This window comes from Salpingoeca rosetta (genome assembly GCF_000188695.1).
Source record: "Salpingoeca rosetta unplaced genomic scaffold supercont1.24, whole genome shotgun sequence".
In the NCBI taxonomy this organism is placed as follows: domain Eukaryota; class Choanoflagellata; order Craspedida; family Salpingoecidae; genus Salpingoeca; species Salpingoeca rosetta.
The window spans coordinates 320116-332420 of NW_004754910.1; the positions used below are offsets into that span (position 1 = coordinate 320116).

Below are 12305 nucleotides of genomic sequence, written 5' to 3' on the forward strand. Positions count from 1 at the left end.
GTGTTACGCTGTTGTGTCGCTCGATTACATTATCTCTCTCTCCTCCGTCTGTCTGTCTGTCTGTCTGTCTGTCTGTCTGTCTGTCTGTCTGTCTGTCTGTCTCTCTCTCTCTCTCTGTTTCTCTCTCCCCCCCCCTCTCTCGTTCTCCCCTCTCACTCTTACTCACACGCTCATACCACCTTCCCACTTCCCACTTCCCGACGACGACTGCCACGGCCACCGCTGCCAGGTGATGGAGGACCACGGCAAGTTGATCCGGGGGCTGCAGCAGCAGTTCCAGGAGGATCAGGACAACAAGTCCGCCACCATCGAGGAGCTCCAGGCAAAATGCGCTGCAAAGGTGCGGCACTGGTGATCTCGGCGTTGGTGTTGGCTGGAACTTGTGTGTGTGTGTGTGTGTGTGTGTGTGTGTGTGTGCATATGCGTGTGTCTATCTGTGCGTGTCTGTGAATGTGTGTGTGTGTGTGTGTGTGTCGCCAACTTCTGATGAACTGTGCCCTTAACGTCCGCCATTGCAACACATCCCTCCACCATCCCTCCATTTACGCATCCCAGGACACGTCGCTGCGGGCGCTGCAGGCTGCGGTGGACGAGATGAAGCAGGACGAGGGCGTAAAGCGGTTTGGATCCCAGCGCCTCAAGCGCACACTCTCCGGACTTGTCATCCACAACGAGGGGTGAGCGGTCTTTGCTGGGGATTGGCAGTGGTTGTTAGTCTTTGTGTGCTGCGGCCCTTGCTTCTGCAAACACACACACACACACATACACACACACACACACACACACACACACACACACACACACAAACACAACAATCACAACAATCACACACACACACACACACACACACACAACGAAAACAACAACTACACTCACACGCCACACGCTTTCTTGCTGTCAGGTGGGTGTGTATGCCCGGTGATCGCGGCATCAAGAAGTCTGGCTGGCGGCCGCTGTTTGCTGTCCTCGACATTGAAGGCCTCAAACTGTACCAGGACAACGAGCAGAGCACCCGCAGCGGTGACCCCACGCTGCTGATTGGTCTGGCGCAGCTCGTCGGTGTGGAGCCCGCACAGCGCTCGGAGCTCATCCACGCAAACCCGGCAGACGTACCGCTCGTGTTCAAGGTGAAGCAGTGGTGTGTGCTTTTGTGTGTGTGTGTGTGAGCTTGTGTGTGTGTGAGCTTGTGTGTGTGTGTGTCTATGCTTGTGCGTGTGTGTATGTGTGTGTGTGTGTGGATGCGTGTGTGAAGCCGTTGTCACCTCTCATTGTGTTAGCTCACACGCCAACCAACTCCTCACTTGCACCACTGCCGCCACCACCACCATCCAATATCAGGTGCGTGCTGCGCGGCTTGAGGGCCAGCAGGGCATTGGCAGCGACGACACAAAGAAGAAAGGATTCGTCATCCCGCGCTCAATGTCGTTTGCCCTTCCAACCAGACAGGTGTGTGCGTGTGTGCGTGTGTGTGCGTGTGTGCGTGTGTGTGTGCGCAGCGTGTGTGTATGCGTGTGTGCGTGTGTGTGTGTGCAGCGTGTGTGTATGCGTGTGCGTGCGTGCGTGTGCGTGTGCGTGTACGTGTGCGTGTACGTGTGCGTATGTGTACGTGCGTGTGTGTGTGCAGCGTGACATGCATGTTGCCTTCATCTTCATGCACTGCAATGGTTTGGTTGATGTCATGTTGACAGAAGAGTGATGGCCATGAGTCGAAGAAAGGCGGTTTTTGGAAGGTGCGACAGCTCAGCTGTGTTCTTGGTGATATGGTGGTGCTCATGCACGTCGAGAGTGTTGTCGAAGCGATCATGTGAACTGACTCGTATAATGTGCAATGCGGGCTCAAACGATGTGGGCTCGCTTTCTTGTACACCTACACTACATCGCGCTCACTCCCTCGCGCAATTCACCTGTGCCCATCCCTCATTCACTCACTCATACGTTTGCGTGCCTCACACCATCCATGTCCCTCCACCCCCACTCGTCGTTGGCACAAATGTACACAGGGCCGCGCGAAGAACAGCAGCACGTCGTCGTCGTCATCGGGTGGCGGTGACGGCGCTTACAGGGAATACTTCTTCAAGGCCGAATCTCTCGGCGGTAAGCATGCTGCGATATGGCGTGCTCTGAAATTGAGCGCAGCGCCAAAGGGGACGTAGATGCAAGGCGCAGACACAGGGTGCAAGAACACACTGACTCGACGAAGCACACACACATACATACATACACACACGCACACACACATACACACATACACACATACACACATACACGCGCACACACTTACACTCAACTTCTCGTTGTTGTTGTTGTGTTTCGTTTGCAGAACAAAGGGCTTGGGTGTCTCGAATCACGGTTGCGATTGACAAGAAGGGAGAGCTGTTCCATGCAGGCAAAAAGTCGCCGACGACAGACAAAGCGTCACACGTGAGTGTTTGCATGTGTGTGTTTGCATGTGTGCGTTTGCGTTGGCATGTGTGTGTGTGTGTGTGTGGGGAGGGGGTGTCGTTGCTGCAATGCTGATTGTGTTGTTGCTTTCTTCGGACAATTTGCTGTTTGCTGCATGCAGTTGAATGTGCCCGGCGATGGCGACGCTGGTAACCGCTCCTCATCCTCCCCAAACCTCGTCAGGTGCGACACGCGAGCGAGCACGGGTGCATGTGTGTGTATATTTGTTTGTGTGATGGCGCATATCAGCTGTGTTGCCCTCCTTTCGTTCTGCACACTCACGTCATCTCTGACACACGTTGACACACACACACACACAACACACACACACACACACACACAACACACAAACAAACACACACCAACAAACACACACACAAACACAAACACACACGCACACACACACACACACACGGCGTGTTGTTGCCTGATCTTGCAGAAAACCGTCCTCGGTATCAACGGCCTCAACGACTAGCAGAACGAGTCGCCTTTCTGTAAGTTGACATGCACACGCGTGCGATGCACTCTGTTTATCTCTGCGCTTTTTCCCTGTGCTCACACACACACACACACACACACACACACACACACACACACACACACACACACACACACACACACACACACACACACACACACACACACACACACACACACACACACACGACGCAGCAACAGAGCGGAAAGACCAGCTGCGTTTGATGATAGTTCTTAAAGTCTTCCATAAACATTCCGCAATCCGCCAACAAAGACAACCATCAACAAAGACAACGAACTATGTCAACAGAACACGAACGTGCTGGAGGCGGTGAGGAAGAAAGAGGAGGAGGAGACAAGCAGCACTGGGTGCGGCAGCTGCACGAATGGCACGATGACTCTCCCATCACGCGCACACAACCACATGTGGTGAGTATTGTGCGTGTGTGAGTGTGTGTGTGTGTGGTTCAGCGTGAGTCTCCGTCTCTGTCTCCTTGCATGGCATTGTGTCAAGTCGCATGTCAACACACACGCACACACTCATGCACACTCATGCACACACGCGCTCATGCATACACACACCTTGTTGTGTTCATGTGTGAATGCAGACACAGCAAAAAGAGGCAGGGACTGGCCTTGCTGCATTGCTGGAAACCATTCCACACACATCTTCCTGGCTTGTCAACCAGATTCTTCGGTGCGCCTTCGCTGCTTGTTTGCATCTCCTCCCTGCAGCTTCGTCCTCTCTGCTCCTCGTTGTTTCCTGCCCCGCGTTCACCCAACACACACACACGCACACACACACACACACGCACACACACACACACGCACACACACACGCACACACACACACTACAGGCTGTTCAGCAAGCAGGCCGTGGTTGATGAAGCAAGGCTGGAGTTTGAGGATAGAAACGCACATGACTGGCAGATTGCACTGTCACCACCCGGGTCCAGACAACAACAACGGCAGCAGCAGCGCCTGGCAATTGCTTCTCGTGAAGCGCTGGAAGTCTTTGACGTGGATGGAGCGCACCTGCATCTCCGCGCACACACGAAGCTGCCACGGGATAATGACTGCCCGCAACGCCTCCTGCGCTGGGATGAGGATGGCACGGCACTCAGCATGTGCATGTCCAACGGCCTTCTGCTCATCTTTGCCGCGGAAGACCTTTCCGTAATCGCCCGCATTGACCTCTTGGCAGGCACAACAGATGTGCCAGTCCCATATCGCAAACACGATGCAAAGGAATCACCTCAAGTCGCCGACATCATCCTGCTGCCCCACAGCAGCAGCAACAGCAGCAGCAGCAGCAACAACGCTGCAACACTACGCGCCCCACACATCTGTGCACTGTTGACCAACGGCGATGTGTTCATCCGCGATCCGTCATCGACACCGCCAGCTGAGGAGGATGAAGCAGCAAGCCACCGTGAACAGCACCACCAACAGCAGCGCGTGTCGTGTGGCTCGCACCTGTCGACGGTATCCGCGCTCGTGTACATGAGGGCATCAAACAGCGTCGTTGTTGTTGGGCGATCGCCACCCGGACACCTCGCAATTGCAGGCTACCGTATCGCCGTTGGCAGCGGTGGAGGCGGACGGCAGGACGTGCTGTCCTTGCAGCCCGTGGACTCGCTCGCAGGGAAGGTGATATTGCCTGCAGGCAACGATGTGCACGGCACGGCATGTGTTGGCCTGGACGTGAGTGCGGATGGCAACCGTGTGGCAATAGTGCTACTCAACGGCACCGTGGTCATTGCGCGCATGCCCGCCTTTGCTGTGGAGTGCACTGTACCATGGACGCAGCTGAAGCGCGTGCAGTTGCACAAGGCCGCGCACGTGCTGCCAGAATGCCGTGACGCAGCGCTACTGGACAGGCTGTCCGGCATTCGCTGGTGGGGCGACGACCGCGTTCTAATTGCATTTGCAAATGGCGAAATTGCCCTCATTGACATTCCCACCACCACGGACACCAACAGCAGCGCAGATGCCCGTGCACGTGTGAACCGGTTGACGCAACGCATTCCGCTCTTTGGGCGAGCACCACTGCTCACGCGCACAGGCCGGCACCGCGAAGGCAGCGGCGATGGTGATAGTGATGGCGATGGTGGTGATGGTGATTTTGGTGATGGGGATGGGGATGTGACGTTTGGGTGGGTGTTGCAGGAGCAGAAATCCAAGGTTGCAGACAACAGCGACGACACCCGCACTGCCGCCAGTCAACCACCACCACCACCACATCAACAACAACAGCAGCAACAGCAGCAGCAGCAGCAGCAGCAGCAGCAGCAACAGCAACATGACAGTGGCGTCATGCGGTCGCTCACACAGCTGCTGTCTGCTCTGCTTGGGTTTGCCGTCCCACCGACATACACCACAACGTCCACCTATCGCCTCACACACGTGCGCGAGTTGTCACCACCGGCGCTGCTGCAAGAACTGATTGCGCTCGGGGATTTCGGCGCAGCTCGCGAGCTTGCCGTGCAGCACGCACTGGACACGGACACGGTGTACAGGGCCATGTGGCAGGCGGAGGGGCCCAGCAAGTACAACGTGCGCGACTATCTCGCTCGCATGCGCGATCGCATGTGGGTCCTGCGTGAGATGACGTCATACCGCGTGCGTGACATGGACACGGCCATGGAGATGTGCGAGCTTGGACTCAAGCTGACGGCGTTTGGTGCCGTGTTTCCAAATGTTTCCGGTCCAAGCGACGTTGATACGCAGGTTGGTGGCACGTCTGGCTCATAAGGGGCTGGTTTTGGCTCATGGGAGCACGGCCACGCTTTCACACGCTTTCGCAATACATACATCTTCTTCAACACTCACAAGCATGCACACACGCACGCACGCACGCACGCACACACACACACACACACACACACACACACACACACACACACACACACACGTACGTATGTGGCCACCAGGCGCTGTGTGGCGAGGAGCGGCTGCTGCTGCTGATGCGCCGCGAACTCTTGAATCGCTACGATCGATTGCGAATGTATCGCTATGTGCTGGACGTCGAGTCCTCCTTGTCTTTTGACGAGGAGGACTACGCACTGTTTGAATCGGACCACCTGTCCACCCAGGCAGCGCTGCTTGCTTGCGACGGACACGTGCAGGCACTGCGCGGACTCTTCATCCGCCACATGCACCACCTCAGGCCCGCCACCTTCGCAATCCTGGCCCTCCTCCCACCAACCATGGATCCACAGCAGTGGCTGTCGCTGCTGCCGACGTGCCGCAGCGGTGGCGATGACGGGCTGGTGATGATGGAGGACAAGCCGTGGCGAGACGAACCAGACTGGTGCGAGGTCGTGACAGCCGACACCAACACCAGCAGCAGCGAACACCGTGACAATGATGCCAATGCCAGCGATAGCAACAGTGACGGCGGCGACACAGCTGTGCCAACGGCGGCAGATTTGCTGCTGGAGACAAGCGCCGTTGCAAACACACGTGCGCTGCATGCGCTGTCGGTGGTGCTGGCGGAGGAGGGGTGCGACGTTCCGCTTGAAGCCACCGCTGCTGCCGGCTCGCAGCTCATTGCATACCGGGCACGCCAGCTGTGTGCAGTGGGGGAGACGGGGCGAGCAACCCAGCTGATTGGCGCGGCAATGGCGAGAGAGTTTCCGCACTTGGACACGCTCATGGCCAACGTGCAGACACTGGAGACTCTCGTCCGCGACTGCCACTACACCGTTGAACGTGATGGTGCTGATGGTGGTGCTGATGGTGCTGATGATGGTGGTGGTGGTGATGAGTATGGATTGACGCTGGACGATGTGGAAGCGATGCAACCGGTGGATGTGTTGCGGGCAATGACGGATATCTCTGGCGCTCGCGAACACACACACGCGCTGTCCGCGTCAACGGCAGCGGCAGTGCGGCGGATGAGCAGCGAAGCAGAGAAGGACGCAGCCGTGTTTGCCGATCGCTGCAAGTTTGTTGTCATCCCGTACCTCCGGCGCTCCCACCACAGCACCGCCGGCGGCGGTCATGGCGATGGTTCCAATGGTCATGGAGATGGTGGCGATGATGGTGTGTTGCCTGAGGACGGGGTGGCTGCGGTGGAAACGGTGCTGTGCGAACTGGCAGCAACACATCCGCATCGCATCACCGCGCTCGTGTCATCGGGTGGCGACGACAACAGCGCCGACGACATGAAGCCAGCCGCATCATTGGCGTTGTCATCCACACCGATGCTTCAGCTCATGGTTCCCTCCGCTGCACAGCGCACACGCGTCATCAAGGCCCTCATCCACGCCCTGACCAGCAAGCCAGGTTGGTGTAAGCGTGTGGGTGTGTGTGATTGAGAGAGTATGTGTGGTGTGGTGTGGTGTGGTGTGTGTGTGTGGTGTGTGTACGCGGTGTACCATGGTGTGTGTGTGTGTGTGTGTGTGTGTGTGTGTGTGTGTGTGTGTGTGTGTGTACGCGGTGTATGATGGTGTGTGCGTGCGTTTGCTGTGTGTTGTAGTTGGATGTGCGTGCAGGTATGCGCGTCTACACCCAAACATCCTGTCACCACAGTTCACTGCGGCAACTCACCCCACTGTCTCCCCTTTGCCTTTCCCACGCTTTCCCGCCCTGTTTGTCCAGGGTCCGATGTGCTGTGCGAGCAGCTGCTGTCAGCACTGGAGGGCGTGGATTCCACGGCAGCGGACGCGGCGTCGCCGGCGTGTCTCTGCTTCATGGCCGTGTTCAAGCACCAGCCAACCAGCATGCATGCGCTGCACACCCTACACAGGGCAGCAACGCAGCACATGCACGGTGACTCTGATGGCAGCGAGAAGCAAGGTGGTGTGGAGGAACGACGTGGCGTGGTTGATGAAGATGACGATGACGATGAGGTTGGTGACCCATGGACTGACGACGACGACAACGACGATGATGATAACGGCGATGACGATGGTGACAATGGTGGCAGGGGCCGGCAGGGAGATGGGAGCGATACAGTTGAGGCCAGCGCGCCCGCCCAAACACCCCAGACCAAACGACAACAACAACAACAACAACAGCAGCAGCAACAACAACAACAACAACAGCAGCAGCAGCAGCAGCAGCAGCAGGAACGGCAGGTGGCGGCTGCGCGTGAGGCGTGTGAGCAGTTTGTGTCGCGGCTGCTTCGAGTTGGGGCAAAGCGCGCTCACACGTCGGAGGCGTGGCGACTGCTGTTGGAGGACGTGTTTGTGGTTCAGCGCTACCTGCACGCGGGTGTGAGCGTGCAGTTTGCGCTGCGCGAGTACATGTGCGTGTGTTTGACTGCAGAAGACGATGCCGCCCTTGCTGCCGTCATGCCGTTCTTCAAACTCACGCAACACCAGCAGCGAAACGTGGGCGACTCAGGTCCTAGTGACGCCACAATGGGCAAGGAACAGGGAACAGCAGCAACATCATCATCGACAGCAACAGCAGCATCAATGGGGTCATCATCATCATCGTCGTTTCGTGCGCGGATGAGTGCGCTGGGCGAGGCGTCTTCGGGTCGCGTTGCCGGCGCACTGCGCCAACTCCTCACGCCGTCCCGCCACTTTATGCGGCGCCGTGTCCTCGGTGACGGTGATGGTGACGGTGATGGCGGTGGTAGCGATGGCAGTGGTGATGGTAGTGGTGATAGTGGCAGTGATTGGGTGTCGCCGCTTGTGAATGAGCTGACACTGAGCGACGTGATGCAAGCGAGCCTGTCTGCCGTGCGGGAGCTGGTCAACAGTGCCGTTGATGTCGACACCGACATGCACACGCCAGCCATGGGATCGTCATCGTCATCAGCAACAGCAGCAGCAGCAGCAGCAATGCGAGCGATGGGCACCGGTGTTCATCCACTGGACAAAGCGCGACGCATTCTCAATCTGCTGCCGTCAGATGATGGTGATGTTGTCGCTGAACGGAAATTCCTGGACGCGTGCGCACTTCTCGCCTCCCTCAACGTCAAGGTGCTCAACAGTTGTCGTGCTGTTGTGTAGTTGTGTTGTAGTATTGTATTGTGTGGCCTTGTTTGTGCAGCCTTGCGTCATTCCTATTGCGTGTTGACCACTGCCTTTCACCAACGCACACACACACACACACACATTCATTCACGTACACGTACACACTTCATCACTACGCTGCGCCTTACCCTCTCGCTCTCTCCGTCTCTCTATGTCTCTCTCCACCACCACCACCACCACCACGACCCCCTCCCCCGCAATCAGATGAGTCCGTTACAGCTTCGTCTGCTCTCTCCTCTCGCCGTCGCCACCAAAGTGCTTGACGCAGCTGCTGTGGATTTGCACGATTTCGACCCAATTGCGCACCTGATTGACCTTCGTTGCACAACAACAGGTGTGTGCACATGCGCGTGTGTGTGTGTTTGTGTATGGGGGGGGGGGGGGTGTGCGTATGTGTGTGCGTGTATGTGTGTATGTGCGTGCGTCAGCGAGATTTCTGCCACACCAACAACCTCAGCCACAGCCACAACCACAGCCAGCACATCTCACACCTTGTGCCTCTCCCCATCCCATCTTGTCGTCTTGCAACTTGTTCTCCTTTCTCTTCCCCCCCCCCCCGCGTCAGACGAGGCGAATGCTGTCAAGGCGCAAGTGCGCGAAGACATGATTGTGCGTTCACTGGAGGCTGATGGCGTGAGCACGGCCATCGCCCACCTCATCCCGCTCATCACCGCCTCGCAGCGACCAGATGGCAGCAGCAGCGGCGGCGGTGGCGGTGGTGGTGGTGATGTGGCGCGCGCGGCCAACACGGACACGCTGGTGACGGTGAGCAACCGGTCTCGTGTGATCTTGCTCGTTTATGTGCATGCTGTTTGCTGGTATGACAAGCACAACGACACTCATGTGCATCTATGCGCACATGAAATCACCATTGCACCATCACACACAACCACACACAACCACACACACACACACACACAATCACACACACACAATTGCACATCCACACAATCACACACACACAATAGGACATCCACATAATATCACACAACCTCACCCAACCGCAAACACACACACACACACACACACACGTCCCTGGCTTCCATGGTGTGCAGTTGTGCTCGCAAGTTGTGCGCATGGTGCTGGATGGTGCTGCTGTGGATGCATCAGCTCGTGCACATGTGGTCACGGCGGCTCTGTTCTGTGTTCATCATTGCGACGACGTCGCCATAGGAGAACACCTTGCTGCTCTCAAGCACGTCTTACGCATGGACACCACCATCGCAGCTGCAGCCGCAGCCGCTGGAGGAGGAGGTGGTGGCGATGACGCTGATGATGACGATGACAGCGATAGCGGTGACACGATGGCTGCGTCGCATCAAACGGATGCGAGCGCCTCTCGCGTGTCTGTGTCGTCGGCGGGTGCGCTGTTGGGCAGCGTGACGCGCGCAGCGCAGTCGTCTGTGTCCACATTCGCGGCCACAACGACAACGGCGATGATGGCCATGGGCGCTGGCTTTGGCGTAGCTGTCACCGGTGATGATGATGGCGGTGGTGGCGGTGCTGAACAGCTCGATGGCCGCGATCAGCGGTTGCTGCAGCGAGCACTGAACACATGTACACAACTCACCGCCCCACAGCCACCCATCTTTACGCGCACCGATGGCGGTGACGATGACAACGGGGGTGACGGCGGGGCATCGCTCAGCGGCCGGAGAGGCGCTGCCCGCCACGATGCTGATACGTGGCTGGTAGGTGACCGTGAGGACATGGAAAAAGCATTCAATGCACTACACACCCGCGTGGCATTGGCGTGGGAAGCCGCCATGCAAAGCAGCAGTGATGATGATGATGATGATGATGATGATGATGATGATGATGATGATGATGATGATGATGATGATGATGATGATGATGATGATGATGATGATGATGATGATGATGATGATGATGATGATGATGATGATGATGATGATGATGATGCGTTGCAATCACCTGCACGAACACCGTCGTCCCGCGTTGTGGATGATGCGTTGGTGGCGTGTGCGCGCACGGCCGTGTCAGCGGACATGCGCGTGACACTGTCGTGTTTGCTTGCATGCAACGACGTTCAGCGTGCGATTGTCACGCTGAAGACGCGTTTTGGTCACGATCACGCGCTCATCAAGACCTTTGTGGCACTACGATGGGTCGCAGCAGCAGCAACAAGTGAGGAATGCATGGACACGCCAGGGGGACCACAATCGTCATCGTCAGCATCAACACCATTGGCTGACATGCTCAAGACGTGTCGGTACGTCCCTGTCGGGGACCTGCTGGCGTTTGTGGCGAAAGAGGTGGACGCATATGCAGGGATGAATAAGGACAATGACAGCATCGGCAGTGATTACGAGAAAGAGGCTGGTGACAATGGTGACGATGGCGCTGATGGGGATGGTGCTGTGGGGCGACGAGAGGAGAGGACAGCGTTGGCTGCATTGTGGCAGTGGTGTGTGAAGGAGGAGCACAACGAGCGTGTTGCGCAACGACTGGTGCATGTGGAGGACCACGTTGACCGCACGCGCTTCCTCAACGACGGCGCCTATCGCGCATCTTGCATCAAGGGCATGGGACGTCGTGCCCGAAACCCGGACCTGTTGAACCGTGCAATCCTCCTCGCAGCTGAATTTGACATTCCACCAGCAACCGTCTACTCGGTATGGTCATGCTATGCATACGTGTGTGCTTGTGTGTGCTTGTGTGTACTTGTGTGTGTGTATTTGTAGCGGTAATCCACAGTGAGCTTGTGTGTACTTGTGTGTGTGTGTATTTGTAGCGGTAATCCACAGGCTCATAACTCTCCTCCTGTTATGAATCAAACCACCCCACTGCACATACACCTCCCATCCACCAGGCACACCTTAAAGCGGTGCTGAACAACTCGTCTCCGCGTGTCTCCCAACTGCAAGCGTCCGTTGAGGACATGACGGCCGCCCTCGTCGACGACAGCGTAGATGCCGCCGCCCAGGTGCACACGTGACTTTGCCTCGGTTTTGTGCGTGTGTGTCTGTGTGTGTTTCGCTCTCTCTCTCTCCACTTCTCTGTCTGTCTGTATCTCTCTCTATCTCTCTCTCTCTCAATCACACTCTCTATCGCAAAATAAAGCGAGAGAAACAAACAAAAAGAGTAAGTAAGAGAGAGTGACTAAAGTGTGCAGAGGGATCCTCAAAGACTGAACATAGGAGATAAACGAAGAGGTAGGGGCGTGATGGCGGAAGAAGCGGAAAGAATAAAGATAAAACAAAAGAAGGAAAATGAAAGCGCGGGGAGTCACGCGGCAAACCGCTGAGGAGAGAGTGGGGCTACGAAACACGGGGCGAAGGAGGGGCAATAAGATCGGAAAAAAAAAGGGAAGAGCGGTATGCAAAAAGATGTGTACATAGAAAAGAACAGCACGATCTAGAAATAATACA

The 12305-nt window shown here is 56.7% G+C and overlaps 1 protein-coding gene across 1 annotated transcript in view; it reads left to right on the forward strand.

The window, feature by feature from the left end:
* The window catches only part of PTSG_12757 (AGC/DMPK/ROCK protein kinase), a 25892-nt gene that overhangs the window by 9367 nt on the left and 4220 nt on the right, over positions 1-12305 (forward strand). Inside the window, exons 29-47 of the mRNA XM_004990315.1 lie at positions 230-340; positions 556-677; positions 902-1127; positions 1339-1446; positions 1689-1730; positions 2001-2094; positions 2321-2421; positions 2564-2625; positions 2882-2936; positions 3194-3250; positions 3528-3616; positions 3778-5650; positions 5854-7210; positions 7526-8859; positions 9118-9247; positions 9479-9678; positions 9969-10604; positions 10968-11549; positions 11747-11860. Of these exons, the coding sequence (XP_004990372.1) occupies positions 230-340; positions 556-677; positions 902-1127; positions 1339-1446; positions 1689-1730; positions 2001-2094; positions 2321-2421; positions 2564-2625; positions 2882-2936; positions 3194-3250; positions 3528-3616; positions 3778-5650; positions 5854-7210; positions 7526-8859; positions 9118-9247; positions 9479-9678; positions 9969-10604; positions 10968-11549; positions 11747-11860 (7293 nt within the window). The remainder of the gene's footprint in view (positions 1-229; positions 341-555; positions 678-901; positions 1128-1338; positions 1447-1688; positions 1731-2000; positions 2095-2320; positions 2422-2563; positions 2626-2881; positions 2937-3193; positions 3251-3527; positions 3617-3777; positions 5651-5853; positions 7211-7525; positions 8860-9117; positions 9248-9478; positions 9679-9968; positions 10605-10967; positions 11550-11746; positions 11861-12305) is intronic.